This window comes from Bufo bufo, chromosome 8 (assembly GCF_905171765.1).
Source record: "Bufo bufo chromosome 8, aBufBuf1.1, whole genome shotgun sequence".
NCBI classification, from domain to species: domain Eukaryota; kingdom Metazoa; phylum Chordata; class Amphibia; order Anura; family Bufonidae; genus Bufo; species Bufo bufo.
Window position 1 is genome coordinate 190,841,061 of NC_053396.1, and position 16,646 is coordinate 190,857,706.

Genomic DNA, 16,646 nt, shown 5'->3' on the forward strand with positions numbered 1-16,646 from the left:
AATTACTGGTTCAGAGAATCTCCAAAACAGAAAGTCTTGTATGGTATCTCTGGTATGCAGTGATCAGTACTCATTAAAAGTGGTCCATGGAAGGACAACCAGTTAAGCTGCAACAGGGTCATGGGTGCCCAAGGCTCATTGATGTGCATGGGGACTATAGACTTCTGGTCTGATCCTGCAGAAGAGCTACTGTGGCATAAATTGCTAAAAAGGTTACTATGGGCTATGATAGAAAGGTGACAGTACATCACAGTTTACTGTATAATGGGACTGTGTAGCCATAGATCAGTCAGAGTGCCTATGCTGACCCCTGTCCACCACCAAAAGTTACTACTGTGGACATGTGTGGTTAGAACTGGATCATGGTGCAATGGAAGGAGGTGGCTTGGTCTAATGAATCAAACTTTTTTGGGCCTTATGTGGATGGCCAGGTGTGAGTGTCTGTGTGTCACTTACCTGGAGAAAAGATGGCACCAGGATGCCCTATGGGAAAAAGACAAGCCAGTGGAGGCAGTGTGATGCTCTGGGCAATGTTCTGCTAGGTAACCTTGGGTCCTGTGACATGTGCCATCTACCTTAACATTGTACAGACCCCTTCATGGCAACAGTATTCCCTAATGGCAAATCCAATCCATAGAGGCTGCACCTCAATACTTACAGGAATTATATAATCTGCAGCTAATGTCTGGAGGCCAGATATCAGAGAACACCTTCAGAGGCCATGCAGAGTCTGCAGTTAAATGCATCAAAGCTGTTTTGGTGGCATAAGGGAGAGCTCCACAATATTAGGCAGAATTTTTTTGGTTTATGGCTGATAGGTGTACATTTTTACTCGGTTTTGAGTAAATCTCCATCCAGTATCAACTTTTAGCTATAGTTTTTATTTTAATCTTTTATTTTGTAGACTTTCAGAACTACCTTCGTACTCAGACTGGCAACACCACCACCATCAACATTATCATCTGCACTGTGGATTATCTTCTGCGCCTACAGGTAAACTCCAAATGTGGGAACCACATCCCCATTAACCTCTGAAATGTCTATATTAATATAATCTGTTTGATAAACTGAGGTTTAAGCATCTTTAACCCTTTTTCTAAAATTCCCATCCCAGGAATCCATCAGTGACTTCTACTGGTATTATTCTGGGAAAGATATTATTGATGACCAAGGCAAGAGGAACTTTTCCAAAGCTATGTCTGTGGCAAAACAGGTGTTCAACAGCCTAACAGAGTATATCCAGGTAGGAGAGAGAGCAAGGGTTGTCTGCTTTGTCAGAAGGCTTCATTGAAGCTGCTGAAAATAGGACAGGCCTTAATTTGGATGGGGCCTTGTGCAATACCGCCATGAAACCCCACCCCTTATAGCTTAAGTTATTGCCCAAGTAACATGATACATTTCCCAAATTATATTTCAGTGAGGTGACGAAATAACACTGCCCGATCAATAAACTGGGGAATGTAGCTTTATCTTGTGCAGATGCTATTTGTAGGTTGGGGCATCATGTTTGTGACTAGTGGTACAAGGGGCTAGTAGTGCCCCCTCAGGCCCACTGAGACCTGCCAGCTAGCATTTAGCTATACTCTCCATGAGAACCTGGCTGCAAGTGTTTAATTCCCTTACAGTGCCACCAGAGGGAAATATTAAAAGTAATTTATTGAAAGTAGTGGGCTGTCTCTGCAATGCATCGACATTTTTGGAACTCCAGAGCACTAGTAACCCATAGTGGCATTGTGGCTTCACTCTGTCTAAAATTAAGATATCCTAAACTGTGGTTATCCTCTATTAACTCAGAATTCCCTAATGTGTAAGAACATGGGTTTTCTAGACCAGACAACCCCTTTTAAGGTCAATAACTTTTCATTTGTAGAGTAACTCTTCTAATTAAAGGGGTTGGCCCATCTGGTACATTAGGTGCATATTGCTTGGATATGCCCCCAATGTCTGATGGGTGAAGAGTCCAACCTCTGCTACCTACACTTATCTTTAGAACAGAGCCCGCAAAGTGAAGGTTGGCGCACCGTGCATCCGCAGCTGCCCTCCTTTTATTTCTATGGGAATGCCAAAAATAGCCAAATGCTGGCTCGGCTATTTCCGTTAGCATCATAGAAGTGAATGGAGCAGTGGCCGAACTTGCACGACGCACTTCCCACACATTTTAATGGGACTTCCGAAAATAGCCCTCCTTGATTTTGCAGCCTCCGTTCTAAAGATAGATGTGGGTTCCAGAGGTTGGAACCGCACCTATTATACATTGGGGCTTATCCTAGTGATGTGCCAACCCCTTTAAGTATTGTTTCTTAGTAATAAGTTAAAATCCATGACTGGTTCTTCCTCAGGGTCCTTGTACTGGTAACCAGCAGAGCCTGGCACACAGCCGTCTCTGGGATGCAGTGGTTGGTTTCCTGCATGTCTTTGCTCACATGATGATGAAATTGGCCCAGGTAAGAATGTATTCATTTTTATGCTCCTGCTGAGTTACTGGAGTCTCATTTCTCTTCTTATGTACATCAGATTATTTATTCACAATCAAGATCAGTCACAACCACATACTTTGATTTGTTATCCAGAATCAATATCAGTTCTCTTTAATATATGAATTTTTACATGACAATTTAAAAGTGATATGCACTTTTCCACCTATTTTTATTGCTCTAATATGTCTAAAGTAAAAAATCTAAGCACATTTTAACGCAGGTTTGAATTTTTTAATATTCTGCTGTTTTGTGTCTACAGTTGCTTTGCAGACCTTTGTGTCTCCATGGTTACAGACTACAAATAAAGCCTGTAGTCATGTGTAACTTTCTTCAATCTTCTACTGCCTGTAGGTTAAGTAATAAGTCAGATACTTTTCACCAAGAAAGTTTATAGGGTGGAAGATAATTGTTATAGTGCATTTAAAGGGAAAACAATGAAAAAATTGTTGATTTTCCCTTATACCTTTTTTTGTGGTTCCACCATGTAATGATCTGAAGAGTTATCCCTGCCTGTTTCCTCAATAGCATAAAAATGTTTTTTTTGTCTACAGTTCCTTTGCAGAGCTTTGTGTCTCCATGTTTACAGACTACAAATAAAGACTGTAGTCATGTGTAACTTTCTCAGATCTTTTACCTATTTCTACTCCCTGTAGGTTAAGTAATAATTTTGATACTTCTCACCAAATTAGTTTACAGGGATGGAAGATAATTGTTAAATTGCATTTCCAGGAAAAGAAAAAAATGAAAAACTAGTTGACCTCCCCATAAATCTTTTCTGTGGTTCCACCACTTAATGATCTGAAGAGTTATTCCTGCCTGTATCCTCAATATAAGGCTCCTCTACTAGGTATTATCAAAGGTGAAAAGGGAGTATTATTTATACACATAACCAAGCACTATTCCATGTAGGCACTTCATTTGTTATGCTATAGATCGAGCAGGCTAGGAGAACCCCTAAGGTTTTAACATCTTGGGACCCCAGTTGAGTTAGATTTTCAGTCTCAGGAAGACCATCACTAAACCAACCCAATTCTGGACCCTAATTTTAAAGGCGCCATAAAAATTAGATAAATATTGGCTAAACCAGCAAATTTTAGCTGGACTGGCCAACCATCTAATGTCTATCGGGGTGTTCCAACTCTCCACTGATGGCAGATAACGGGAAAAGAAAAATTAGCCATGTTGAATTTCTCCATGCTGATCTTTTGTTCTCTCGGGAGAAAAGCTGACACAGAGGAAGCCAATAGCTACTTAAGGTGTGGGGTCACCCTTAGACCTACATGAAGGTTTAAACTGTTTGAATGCAACTTATTGAGGAGACTCTGAGTCTAACCTTCACTAGGATGTCTGATAGGAAGTCCAGAACAATTTTGATCCAATAATCATTATTCAAATTTCCCCAGATTTGAGAACTACAAACACTTATTTCCTTTTGACACCTATGTGCCTTTTGATTTCTATTAAGTGTAACTGCTGTGAATGTGGGGAGAAATTTCTGCTTGTTCAGTCATTTTCGTTAAATGTTTTTGGAGTTTTTTTAAATTCTGTTTTTCAGTTTCTACTGCCATTGCCATAAAGACTTATAATAAAATAGGTATTCCTCAGATTTGAATCATATATGAGGATTACCCATGAGTGTAATGTTGGCCATAGACAATAGGTAATTGTCATCAGATAGACAACATTTTTGGTGCCACCAACAATCTATGAGCTCAGCCCAATGACAGGACTGAACTAATCCAATCTTACATCTCCTCAAATATAAGCAGCACCATAAATATCTGGCAGCCACATGTTACTTGTCCCAGTTTGGAATAACATGCCCTGAAGGGTTATATCAATAGAGAATTGGCGAAGATAGCCATAGGCTGAACAGTCATTTGTCCAACAGCTATCTTGTGTCCACGGCTAGCTCCCACTATTGCTATCTACTTCAAGTATAAGTTAATGATGTTTGACATGCAGTGATTCTGAATAATATTTTTATTCCAATATGTAACAGATGCCCCAAAACGGAGGACTACGAAATGGCGTAAGAATTTTTCTCTGTGGCACGGCTGCATTTCCTTAAATTGTCTCAGCTAGACGTGCACCCTAGCCCATTCCGTGTCTGTCAGCCATTGATACTCTTGTCTCTGTATGTTCTCATTGTCTTCAGCCACCCATCTTTGTTTATAATGTACGTTACTGTCAATCTTTTCGACTCTTCTCTAAGTTGGATCTTTGGCATTGAGATCAATATGTTGGGTCCACTCCATAAGCTTTGCGCGTCTTGATTAATATTGGTTCTTGTGTAGTTTCAGGGAAGTATCCTGTTACCCTCTGAGCCTGCCATTGTAACAGTAAAAACCTTGAAGGGTAGGGTTTTTTTTTATGGTAAAGAACTGAGGCAACCATTTTGCTGACCATACTGTTTATAAATATAAATTAGAGGGTACATGTAAAAATAGAATTATACAGAACATAGTTACAAACTTGTCAACGATTCAAATGAGAAGTGAGAGCCCTGCTCACAAGAGCCTATGATCTATACGGAAATAGGGGTGACACAAGAGGCAAAAAGTTATAATAATAATAGTTCAGCCATCTTAACTAAATAGGGGAGCAAATATAGAGCCAGCCACCAGTTAGTATCTATAGTGCTTTTGCGTGCATGGAGTGTGTTGGACGCTGTTGCGTGAAGAGGTCTGGTTCTGAGGAACAATGTTGAAGGTGGGGATGAATGGAGAACAGTTAATTAGGCAATGTGACAGGTCACTCTAAAAAGATTTGTTATTAAGGAGTAACTGAAACTTGAGTTGTTGGGAATCAACCTGCTTGTCTGGGTTAGGAAATTCCAGAGAACTGGTGCAGCTCAAGAGAAGTCTTGGAGATGGGAGTAAGAGGTTCTGATTATGGTGCATATTGGTCGTACATCATTGGCAGAATGGAGAGCATGGGTGGTAAATAGAGATTAGAGAGGAGATGCAGAAGTTGTATTACTGTGGACAACCTTGAGGATGACAGTGAGAAGTTAATGTTATATTCTCTAATGGATGGCCAAGCAATGCAATGACTGGAACAGGGCAGAGGCATAGGTGCTTTGACTGACACAGAGTGGAGGCATCAGCGTGGCAGTTGGACCAATAGATGAGCCTGGCTGATATGTTCAGGATAGACTGGAGAGTTTTTAGCAGGAGAAGACTGATTTGCAATTAGTAACAGAATGGATCAGGGCAACAATCACAGTTGTTGAATCCGCCTGCAAAATAGTATATCAGACTAGAACAGCATTCTATGTGACTTTAACCTAGGTTCATTATATGTAAAATGGATTTTAACAAATAAATATTTTTTAATTGAAAACTTTCTATAGACAAACTTGCTTCCCTCACAAAACTGCCATCTCAAATGTGAGATTACATTGATGTTAGAGTACATATATGTTTTTGGTCTTCTAAACTTGGCTACAGAATATGAGTGTACAAAACAAATGTGCCATGTAAGGACCTGAGTGGTTGTTTGTGGGTTTATGAAACCATTGATGACGTTCTTTGCGATCTCTGGTTACTTTGTAGGTATTTTATTTTGTTAGTCCTCCTGTTTCTCACAGGCCTTTTCTCTCTCTCTCTCTCTCTCTCTCTCTCTTTTGCTCTTTAGTCTCTAATCATTTGTGTCTCCTTTTAGTCATCCCTATTGTGCTCATTTTCTCCCCTTGTTTTGCCAGCAGCCGTGTTGACAGTTCAGAACTGTGTGGGCAAAGCCCGCTTTCTTTGGGGTGGTCTCATTGCTTTCCTTGTGATCTGCCGCCTCTTGACATTTTGTTGGTAGCAGGGGGGAAGAAGGAAGAGGAGAGAGTATCCAAGTAATGTCACTAGCTGTGATGTCCATGATTAGAACCATCGTCAGCACACCTGCCCTGGGCTTAGAACTAAAGATGTTCAATGTTTGGTGCTTTCACCCCAACCATTGTACCTGCCATTTGCCCCTGTCCCATACCACCATTCATAATAGGTCACTATTTGATTCACATTTGCATAGGAGAGCATGTAGTCATACACCAAAACACATGTAAGTCACACACATATAAACATGCATACATTCATGCACCCTAAGCACACATGGCTGCCTTATCTACGTAGCCACTGGATACCACATCTCTCCCTCGTTTTCCTCCCCTCACCTGTCTGTCTGTTTCACGCAGCATTATTTTTTTACTGTAGCACAATGTCTGGGGTGGAGAGGGAGGGAAAGTTGGGACATGTTAAACTGCCTTTTCCACCCCTTTGTCCTTAACCTTTCCATTGCTGGTGTGAATTTCGTCTTATCCTCCTGCAGCTCATAGTTCCTAATGGTAGAGAAGTTAAATTTTTTAAAATTAAACTTAGATTAAAAAATACATTTGTTTAATGTAATGTATCCTTCAGAGACCAGGTATTGTATGAAGGCTCATTAGATAATGTTATTGGGGTGGAGATGCTAATCAGCTGACATGACATACCACATCTGTCGAAGTAAACATTGAAGTCTACAACTGTTCTGTGCCAATGTTTTTCTAAGCACTTACAGTCAGGTCAATAAACATTGGGACATCGACACAATTCTAACATTTTTGGCTCTATACACCACCACAATGGATTTGAAATGAAACGAACAAGATGTGCTTTAACTGCAGACTGTCAGCTTTAATTTAAGGGTATTTGCATCCAAATCAGGTGAACGGTGTAGGAATTACAACAGTTTGCATATGTGCCTCACACTTGTTAAGGGACCAAAAGTAATGGGACAATTGGCTTCTCAGCTGTTCCATGGCCAGGTGTGTGTTATTCCCTCATGATCCCAATTACAATGAGCAGATAAAAGGTCCAGAGTTCATTTCAAGTGTGCTATTTGCATTTGGAATCTGTTGCTGTCAACTCTCAAGATGAGAGCCAAAGAGCTGTCACTATCAGTCAAGCAAGCCATCATTGTATGTATGCATGGATGTATATAAGGCCCAGTATGACAAGCAATAAATAGAACTGTTACTGACATCATACTGCATTTGTCACTGACAAGTTCTCCAGACGCCTGTCTTCGGGGACAAAGGAAGGAATCAAGGTGCATTGAGAAGGAAAATACACTTTCAAAACCCATCAGAGAGATAGCAAAAACATTAGGCCTGGCCAAAACAACTGCTTGGAACATTCTTAAAAAGAAGGAATGCACCGGTGAGCTCAGCAACACCCGGAAAACAACTGTGGTGGATGACCGAATAATTCTTTCCTTGGTGAACAAAACACCCTTCAAAACAGTTGGCCAGATCAAGAACACTCTCCAGGAGGTAGGTGTATGTGTGTCAAAGTCAACAATCAAAAGAATACTTCACCAGAGTGAATACAGAGGGTTCACCACAAGATGTAAACCATTGGTGAGCCTCAAAAACAGAAAGGCCAGATTAGAGTTTGCAAAACGACATCTAAAAAAGCTTTCACAGTTCTGGAACAACATCCTATGGACAGATGAGACCAAGATCAACTTGTACCAGAGTGATGGGAAGAGAAGAGTATGGAGAAGGAAAGGAACTGCTCATGATCCTAAGCATACCACCTCATCAGTGAAGCACAGTGGTGGTAGTGTCATGGCGTGATCATGTATGGCTGCCAATGGAACTGGTTCTCTTGTATTTATTGATATTGTGACTGCTGACAAAAGCAGCAGGATGAATTCTGAAACGTTTCGGGCAATATTATCTGCTCATATTCAGCCAAATGCTTCAGAACTCACAGCGCTTCACGGTGCAGATGGACAATGACCCAAAGCATACTGAAAAAGCAACCAAAGAGTTTTTTAAGGGAAAGAAGTGGAATGTTATGCAATGGCCAAGTCAATCGCCTGACCTGAATCTGATTGAGCATGCATTTCACTTGGTGAAGACAAAACTGAAGCGAAAATGCCCCAAGAACAAGCAGGAACTGAAGACAGTTGCAGTAGAGGCCTGGCAGAGCATCACCAGGGATGAAACCCAGCGTCTGGTGATGTCTATGCGTTCCAGACTTCAGGCTGTAATTGATTGCAAAGGATTTGCAACCAAGTATTAAAAAGTGAAAATTTGATTTATGATTATTATTCTGTCCCATTACTTTTGGTCTCTTAACAAGTAGGAGGCACATATGCAAACTGTTGTAATTCCTACACCGTTCACCTGATTTGGATGTAAATACCTCAAATTAAAGCTGACAGTCTGCAGTTAAAGCACATCTTGTTCGTTTTATTTCAAATCCATTGTGTTGGTGTATAGAGCCCAAAATGTTAGAATTGCATCGATGTCCCAATATTTATGGACCTGACTGTAGGTCCCATACACATATCATTCTCTTTGTATTATGATTTTGGCATAAGTCCACGTTAACATACAACCTATGGACAAGGGTGGGGCTGTTTCTGGGGAAAAAGCTGAACTTTTTGCGCAATAAATAAAGACTTTCCATCGAAGACAAAAACTAGGTTGGTCTTCATCTTTATGCAAAATACTTATGAAATAAGTAACCTATTTATTCCAAATTACCACTGACTCTCCAGTGAATGCCCTCTAGTTACAATACACTGCCTCTATACAGGTCGTTTATTGTGAGATGGTAGGTGCTCTTCTCAAGTAGAACAAATTTGTTCACACCGGGTTTCTCTTCTCATACATGAGGGTATGTTACGCTAGTTGTATTTAAACAGCCTGTTTTTATTGCATTGCATACAAGGATCATTTTTGGAGTCGCTCCTATCCAGAGGTAAGATGGAAAAAATTGCCCCTACATTGCTTGTAACTCGTTAACCGAGACCTCTAATACCTTAATCCATTGATCTTCACAGCTTTGCTTTGCAAATTGTTAGTGTGTTCAGTCTATTCATGTCCTGTAGACCTCCAATCTTACTTTAAGCCTCAACTGGGCTGATAAAATGGACCATGTGTAGACTAAATCAGCTCACTCATAATGAGTTGCTTTTCGAGACTGTTCCAGACCATTACCCTCAAACTGCGATGGAGACAACTGTGAAAACCTTGCTTGTATACCCTGGGAGAGAATCGTCAGTATTTCCAGTATTTCCTTTAGTAATCCCTTCCCCATGCTTTCCATTAGTGTTACAACTAACCTAAATCATGGTCAGTTTGGTCAAACACTGATTCCGATACCTCATTGACTTGGTTTCTGCTACAGTGTAGTACTGTATATCAGAACACAAATCAAGATTAAAAAAAGTTTGATTGCCTTGTGACACAAGTCGCGTGACTTGGAATGAACTGTAATGCCTTGTACTTTGTTTTCTAGGACTCCAGCCAGATTGGTCTTCTAAAGGAACTGCTTGACCTTCAAAAAGACATGGTTGTCATGCTGCTCTCTCTACTTGAAGGTAATGAATATAGGGCAAGCTCTCATACATGTCACCAAATGTAAACTGAATGTTTCAAAGTAAACTAGAGTAATGTCCTTCAAATGAGTGATAATGGAAAATATCCAAAAGTTGGTCAAAATTAAATGTCAAAATCCCTTGAGGACCCCATACACATTAGATTATTGAACTTGTGGTGATAATTAGTGAACCTGTAGTTAGCATAACACCTTAAATGACATGTTGTGTGAACGACAAAATAGTGGACCAAATCTATATTATCCCCTCCAGGTAATATTGTAAATGGGACAATTGCTCGTCAGATGGTAGACATGCTGGTAGAATCTTCTAGCAACGTGGAAATGATACTCAAATTCTTTGACATGTTCTTGAAGCTGAAGGATATTGTGGCTTCTGATGCTTTCAGGTACAGTATTTGTTGTAATAAATAAAAAATTGGCAATTAAAGGGGGGTACATTCAACCTATTGGAATATATAGTGATCATAAAGGGTGTTCCTGCTGGGAACAAGCCACTTTGAGCTATAAGTGAGCTATTGTATAAGTGAAGCTCCCTGTTCTAAATCCATTCATTTATTACATGGGTGACCACTGATCTTAATGGCTACCAAGAAAAAATTTGGGCCAGAGAAGGCTTCCCCTGGCAGCTATTTCCAGGGGTGTTATGGTCGGCTTCATTATGAAAAGGGTGGTTTCTGATGAAACAACACCTTTAATTAGTCAATCAATGATGTTTATCTTGTATTGTAGAGATTATGTCACTGATCCTCGGGGTCTCATATCCAAAAAAGATTTCCAAAAGGCAATGGACAGCCAGAAACAATATACCCCTACTGAGATCCAGTTCCTTCTTTCATGCTCAGAAGCCGATGAAAATGAAATGATCAACTATGAAGAATTTGCCAACCGTTTCCAGGAACCGGCTAAGGATATTGGTTTTAATGTGGCAGTGTTACTAACCAATCTGTCAGAGCATGTCCCTCATGACGCAAGGTTGCATAACTTTTTGGAACTGGCCGATTGCATTATCAACTACTTCAAGCCATATCTTGGCAAGATTGAGATCATGGGAGCAGGCAAAAGGATTGAGCGTATCTACTTTGAGATTAGCGAGACCAATAAAGCCCAATGGGAAATGCCTCAGGTCAAGGAGTCCAAACGTCAATTTATCTTTGATGTGGTCAATGAAGGGGGAGAGTCTGAGAAAATGGAGCTGTTTGTCAATTTCTGTGAAGACACAATTTTTGAGATGCAAATTGCTGCACAAATCTCAGAGCCGGAAGAAGAAAAAGCTGAAGATGATGATGAAGATTTTGGAGGAGCCGAAGGATCTGGTGAAGGCGATGAGGCAGAAAATGGGTCTGCTCCACCGGAAGCTACATCAGCTTTTGGAGAGTTTATGAACAATGTGATAAACTTCTTCAAAATGTTTACCTACAAGAATCTTAGAAGACAATATCGAAAGGTAAGTACTTTTGGCATAGAGTAAAAAAACTAAGCACAATTAAAGGAGTTTTGTTAGAAAAATATTTGACATTTTTAAAACCAGCACCTTGATCTGAATACTTTTGCAATAGCATTTAATCAAAAATGTTGTATAGCCACTAAGTTAGGGTACTTTCACACTAGCGGCAGGACGGATCTGACAGGATGTTCACCCTGTCGGATCCGTCCTGCCGCTATTTTGCCGTGCCCCCGGACTGCCACTCTGTCCCCATTGACTATAATGGGGACGGGGCGGAGCTCCGGCGAAGCACGGCAGTGCACGGCGAGAAGCCGCCGGACTAAAAGTACTGCATGTCTGACTTTTTAGTCCCGCGGCGGTAGACAGGCTAGGGCTACATGACGACACGTGTCGAGCAACATTTTGTTTCACCAACATGCTGCGACTGCGACACGACAGTAGCAAAAAATCCATCCAAGATGGATTTTTCTGTGACTGTCGCAGTCGCAGCATGTCACATGTGGCAGTACGACACCATAGACTATCATTATACAAATTGTCACGCGACAATGGTGTGACATCAATGTCGCGTGACACATGTTGCAGTGTAGTTGTGCCCTGTGTGTCGCGCGACTTAAGCTACTTTCACATTAACTTTTTTGCGGATCCGTCATGGATCTGCAAAAATGCTTCCGTTACAATGATACAACCATATGGATCCGTCATGAACGGATCCGGTTGTATTATGTCTTCTATAGCCATGACGGATCCATCATGAACATCAGTGAAAGTCAACGGGGGACGGATTCGTTTTCTATTGTGTCTGTCCACGATGGGGACGCAACCAAACGGAACAGAATGCATTTTGGAGCAGTTTTGTCCCTATTGACAATGAATGGGGACAAAATTGAAGCATTTTCTTCAGCTATTGAGATCCTATGACGGATCTCAATAGCGGAATTGAAAACGCAGATGTGAAAGTAGCCTTATTGTCACGCGACACATGTTGTCGTGTAGCCCTAGCCTTACAGGGAGAGAGCTACAGTAGAAAGGACATGCTCCCTATGCAGCCAGGCTGAAATAAATCTAGTAGGGCAATTGGAGCAATGAATGGAGAAATCTCTTGATCCATGCATGCACCCGATTTCCAGGCCATACTCTATGTAGAAATTGTGCAAATGTGACCACCACTGTTGGATCACAGCACTGGCCATACACCAATAGAGATAGACTGTAAGCAAACATGCGGCATTAGGTGGTGCGGATGGAAGATCTTTACAATGGCACAGTTTGGAAAAATGTATGGAGTTACAAAAGTCATTATACTTACATTCCCTAACAGGATTCCTAAAATTAAATACCCGTTTAAGGCCTCCAACTGTGCAATATAAGCTGAAAAGTGAGCTTAGGAAAAGGATATGTTAGACTATATCATGGAAAGGAAAAATTTAACTGATGGGATGTTTCTCACTTTCTTTCCTACAAGATCAAGAAGATGACATTGAAGGAAATAGTGATGGCCATTGCCTCATTTTTGTGGACCATATTCCTTGGAACTCTTCACTTTATTTACAGTGTCTGCAAGGGCATATTCTTCCTCATCTGGCACACATTGTTTGGAGGTAGTCTTGTAGAGGGTGCCCAGAAATTAACTGTAACTGAAATCTTGGCCAGTATGCCAGATCCCACACAGGATGAGGTTCACGGAGATGGACCTCCTACAGCGATTAGCGATGAGTTACCTGAGTCTGGGGATGCTATGGACTTTGTGGATGTAGGCAAAGAAGAAGTACAAGAGGAAGGTACAGAAATATTTGGGCTTGACATGAAGAAGGATAGTGGACATTACAGAGCTCCAGATGCTCATGGTGGCTTAGGCGATATGGGAGATACCACACCAGTCGAACCACCAACACCAGAGGGATCTCCCATATTGAAGAGAAGGTTTCTGGTAGGTTATTTTACTCTAGCAATTACAGTTTTGCTTGAAAGTTTGCGAACCGTTCAGAATTTTCTATATTTCTGCATGAAATTAACCTAAAACTACATCAGATTTTCATAGTCCTAAAAGTAGATAAAGATAACTAAATCAAACAAATGAGTAAAAAATATTTGAACTGGTTATTTAGAACTGGTTTTATCTAAAATTATCTAAAATCATGTCTGTTAGTGGCAAATCTATGTGTCCCTTTGCTTTCAGTATGTGGTGTAACCCACTTGTGCAGCAATAACTGCAACTAAACGTTTCTGGTAATTGTTGATAAGTCCTGCACATCGGCTTGGAGGAATTTTAGTCCATTTGTCTGTACAAAACAGCTTTAGCTCTGTTATGTTGGTGGTTTCCTTCCATGAACTGCTCGCTTAAGGTCTTTCCACAACATTTCTACTGGATTAAGGTCAGAACTCGGCCATTTAAAAACTTTAACTTTATTCTTCTTTAACAATTCTTTGGTAGAATGACTTGTGCTCTTAGGGTGGTTGTCTTGTTGCATGACCCATGTTTTCTTGAGATTCAGCTCACGGACAGATGTCCCGACATTTGTCTTTAGACTTAGCTGGTATAATTCAGAATTCATTGTTCCATCAATGATGGCAAGCTGTCTTGGCCTAGATGCAGCAAAACAGGCCCAAATTATGATACTGCCACCACTGTGCTTCACAGATGGGATGAGGCTTTTATGTTGGAATACAGTGTTTTACTTTCTGGAAAACAAAACACCTCTCATTAAACCAAAAAGCTCAATTTTGGTCTTATCTGTCCACAAAACATTGTTCTTTCTGGTTTGTCCAGGTGATCTTTAGAAAACTGCAGTCGTGTTCTTTTTGGACAGAAGTGGCTTTTTCCTTGCAATCCTGCCATGAACACCATTGGTGTTCAGTGCACTCCTGATGGTGGACTCATGGACATTAACATTACCTAATGTGTGAAAGGTTAGAAGTTACCTTTGTGACCTCATGGACTACTACACACCTTTCTCTTAGTGCGATCACTCGACCACTCCTGGGGAGAGTAATAATGGTCCTAAATTTCCTCCAATTGGAAACAGTCTTTCTAACTTTGGATTAGTGGGATCTAAACTCTTGAGAGATGGTTTTGTAACCCTGTCCTGCCAACGAACATCAAAAACTCTACTTCTGAGGTCCTCAGAAATCTCCTTTGATCTTGCTATGATACACATCCACAAATATGTTGTGAAGTTCAGACTCTTATAGATCCCTATTCTTTAAATAAAACAGGTCATCCACTCACTCAGACTTGATTATCACCCCATTGATTGAAAACACCCAATTCTAATTTCACCATTAAATAATATGGCAATCCTAAAGGTTCACATATTTTTACTACTCAAGGATGTGATATTGTATCATTTTCCTCAATAAATAAATGTCCAAGTCTAATATTTTTGACTCATTAGTTTGAGGTGGTTATCTTTATCTACTTTTAGGACTTGTGTGAAAATCTGATGTAGTTTTAGGTCAACTTTGAGCAGAAATATAGAAGATTATGAATGATTCACAAACTTTCAAGTACCACTATATAACCAAATGTTCAACCATATAACAAATTTCCATAATAATAATGACTATGAATCTTTACTTGTAGGAGGACGACGTTCCAATTCATTTGGATGGTGCTCCAGAAGAGCAGCCAGTGGAAGAAGCACCAGAGCCAGAACCGGAAAAAGCAGAGTGAGTATCAAGGTTTTGAGGAATACCTTAAACGGTAATGTCAGAAGTTTTAGTAGGGTCTGGGTGCTTAATCTTCACACTGTCCGTTAAAACTCTGAGTGTGGTGCCCCTTTGTTTCTGTTCAGCTCCTCTTGGCTCTCCGAGAGAGTGATGTACAGATTCTGAGTGGAAGTCCAAAAAACTTTCTATGAATCTGTACACCATTTGCTCCATTCTCTAAGGAGAGCCAAGCAGAACAGCACAGAAGTGAAGGGGCACATTGCCCCGCTGAGCCTTTCTTCTGCTTAATTTTAATAATTGTCAGGGTCTCAACACCTGGATCCCCACCAATCATCATAATGTTAGCTTGTGTCTGCCCCTTCGTTTTAGCAATCAGAAAATGAAGTTCAGTGGGGGTCTTTAAAATTGTTTACCCACATTATTCTGTTTGACAGGTGGGGATAAATGTATATTTTGTGGGTATTTGCTCTGGTAGACAGGGTAAGCAGACGCAGTACAGAGGCAAAAACCAGTTGTTTTTGCCTCTGTACTGTGTTTATTCACACATAAGGAAAAAACAAAATGACAGTTCGCAGTCTTGGTGTTAGTTCACAAAATGGAAAGTCCAAGGAACAAAACAATCACCTTGTTAGCAGTTTTTCCCCCAGCGGTCCACAACAGGCTTTAGGGGGCCTGTTTCCCAGCATGCGGCTCTCAGCCCTCCAGCACGACACAAAGCCTCAGATCCCAAACACAGACTGACTGCCCTCCCCTGTCAGAGAGGAGTGATCCACACCACCTGACAGTGCTGACTGCTTTTAAACCTGCCAAGATCCGGCCTGGAACGTGGGGAGAGGCCACCCAGCCAGCACTTTGGCTACCGTCCCGAATCAGCTTTACAGCCATACTAAACAGCTGAATTGTCAGACTGCAATCAGGCTCTGATTATAGGATGTGTCACAGTGGTTTCCCTCAGGCTATTGCTTCCTAAGGCTGGTGTACTGAGAGAAGGGGGCACCCTTTCTTCCCTCGGGGCACACCCTGTAGTTGGGGACCACTGCCTGATGGTAATTTGTGGTGCCCTTGATGTTGGTGGCTGTATGGGTGCCTGCCAGGAGGTTTAGTAGTGCAATGGCCAACGTCTAGTATGGTAGGAGTCAGGAAACCAGGCCAGAGGTAGAAAAATAAACATCTCTTTTTTCTTTCGTGTAAAATAGGAGTTGTAGTACATGGCACTCTTGGTTTGCTATCTTGTTAAAGTCTCTTTCTCTCTATAATCTCTAGCTAGAAACTGTAATGGCTGTAGTGTCCACTGTGGGATACAGGTTTTAAAGGAATGTCTGGCCAGGATGTGGTTAAATGTGATGGGTGTCATAACTGTAGTCCCTCACAAGCAGCAAAATCTGTATAGCTGTAATAAAAGGTTTCCTTGCCGACTCCAATGCTTGGCATGCAGATTTTCTTCTTTCTTTTTCTCTTTCTTGCTGTGGCAGAAGCAATAACTTTCACAGAGATTGGTTGGTGTGTGGATCCTGAGGCCTACGATAAAGAAGCACATAGACTTGCTTCCTCTCTCCTAACACACTCTAGACTAAAGCTCTATCTGGACAGGAAGCAGGACCAGCCCACTCCTGCCAAGATGGAGAGGAACAGGCTGGTTAACCTTGTCCCTGCCAACCATACCAGATCATG

The 16,646-nt window shown here is 41.1% G+C and overlaps 1 protein-coding gene across 7 annotated transcripts in view; it reads left to right on the top strand.

The window, feature by feature from the left end:
* RYR1 (ryanodine receptor 1) overlaps positions 1–16,646 on the top strand; it is a 124,561-nt gene that overhangs the window by 99,713 nt on the left and 8,202 nt on the right. For 4 of the 7 annotated variants that reach the window (XM_040442363.1, XM_040442364.1, XM_040442361.1 and 1 more), the window contains 8 exons: positions 905–993; positions 1,115–1,243; positions 2,340–2,444; positions 9,761–9,842; positions 10,113–10,248; positions 10,592–11,306; positions 12,772–13,236; positions 14,890–14,975. In XM_040442363.1, coding sequence (XP_040298297.1) covers positions 905–993; positions 1,115–1,243; positions 2,340–2,444; positions 9,761–9,842; positions 10,113–10,248; positions 10,592–11,306; positions 12,772–13,236; positions 14,890–14,975 — 1,807 coding nt within the window. Of the gene's footprint in view, positions 1–904; positions 994–1,114; positions 1,244–2,339; positions 2,445–4,479; positions 4,510–9,760; positions 9,843–10,112; positions 10,249–10,591; positions 11,307–12,771; positions 13,237–14,889; positions 14,976–16,646 lie in introns of all 7 variants that reach the window. The other 3 variants (XM_040442358.1, XM_040442360.1, XM_040442359.1) reach the window with 1 other exon arrangement.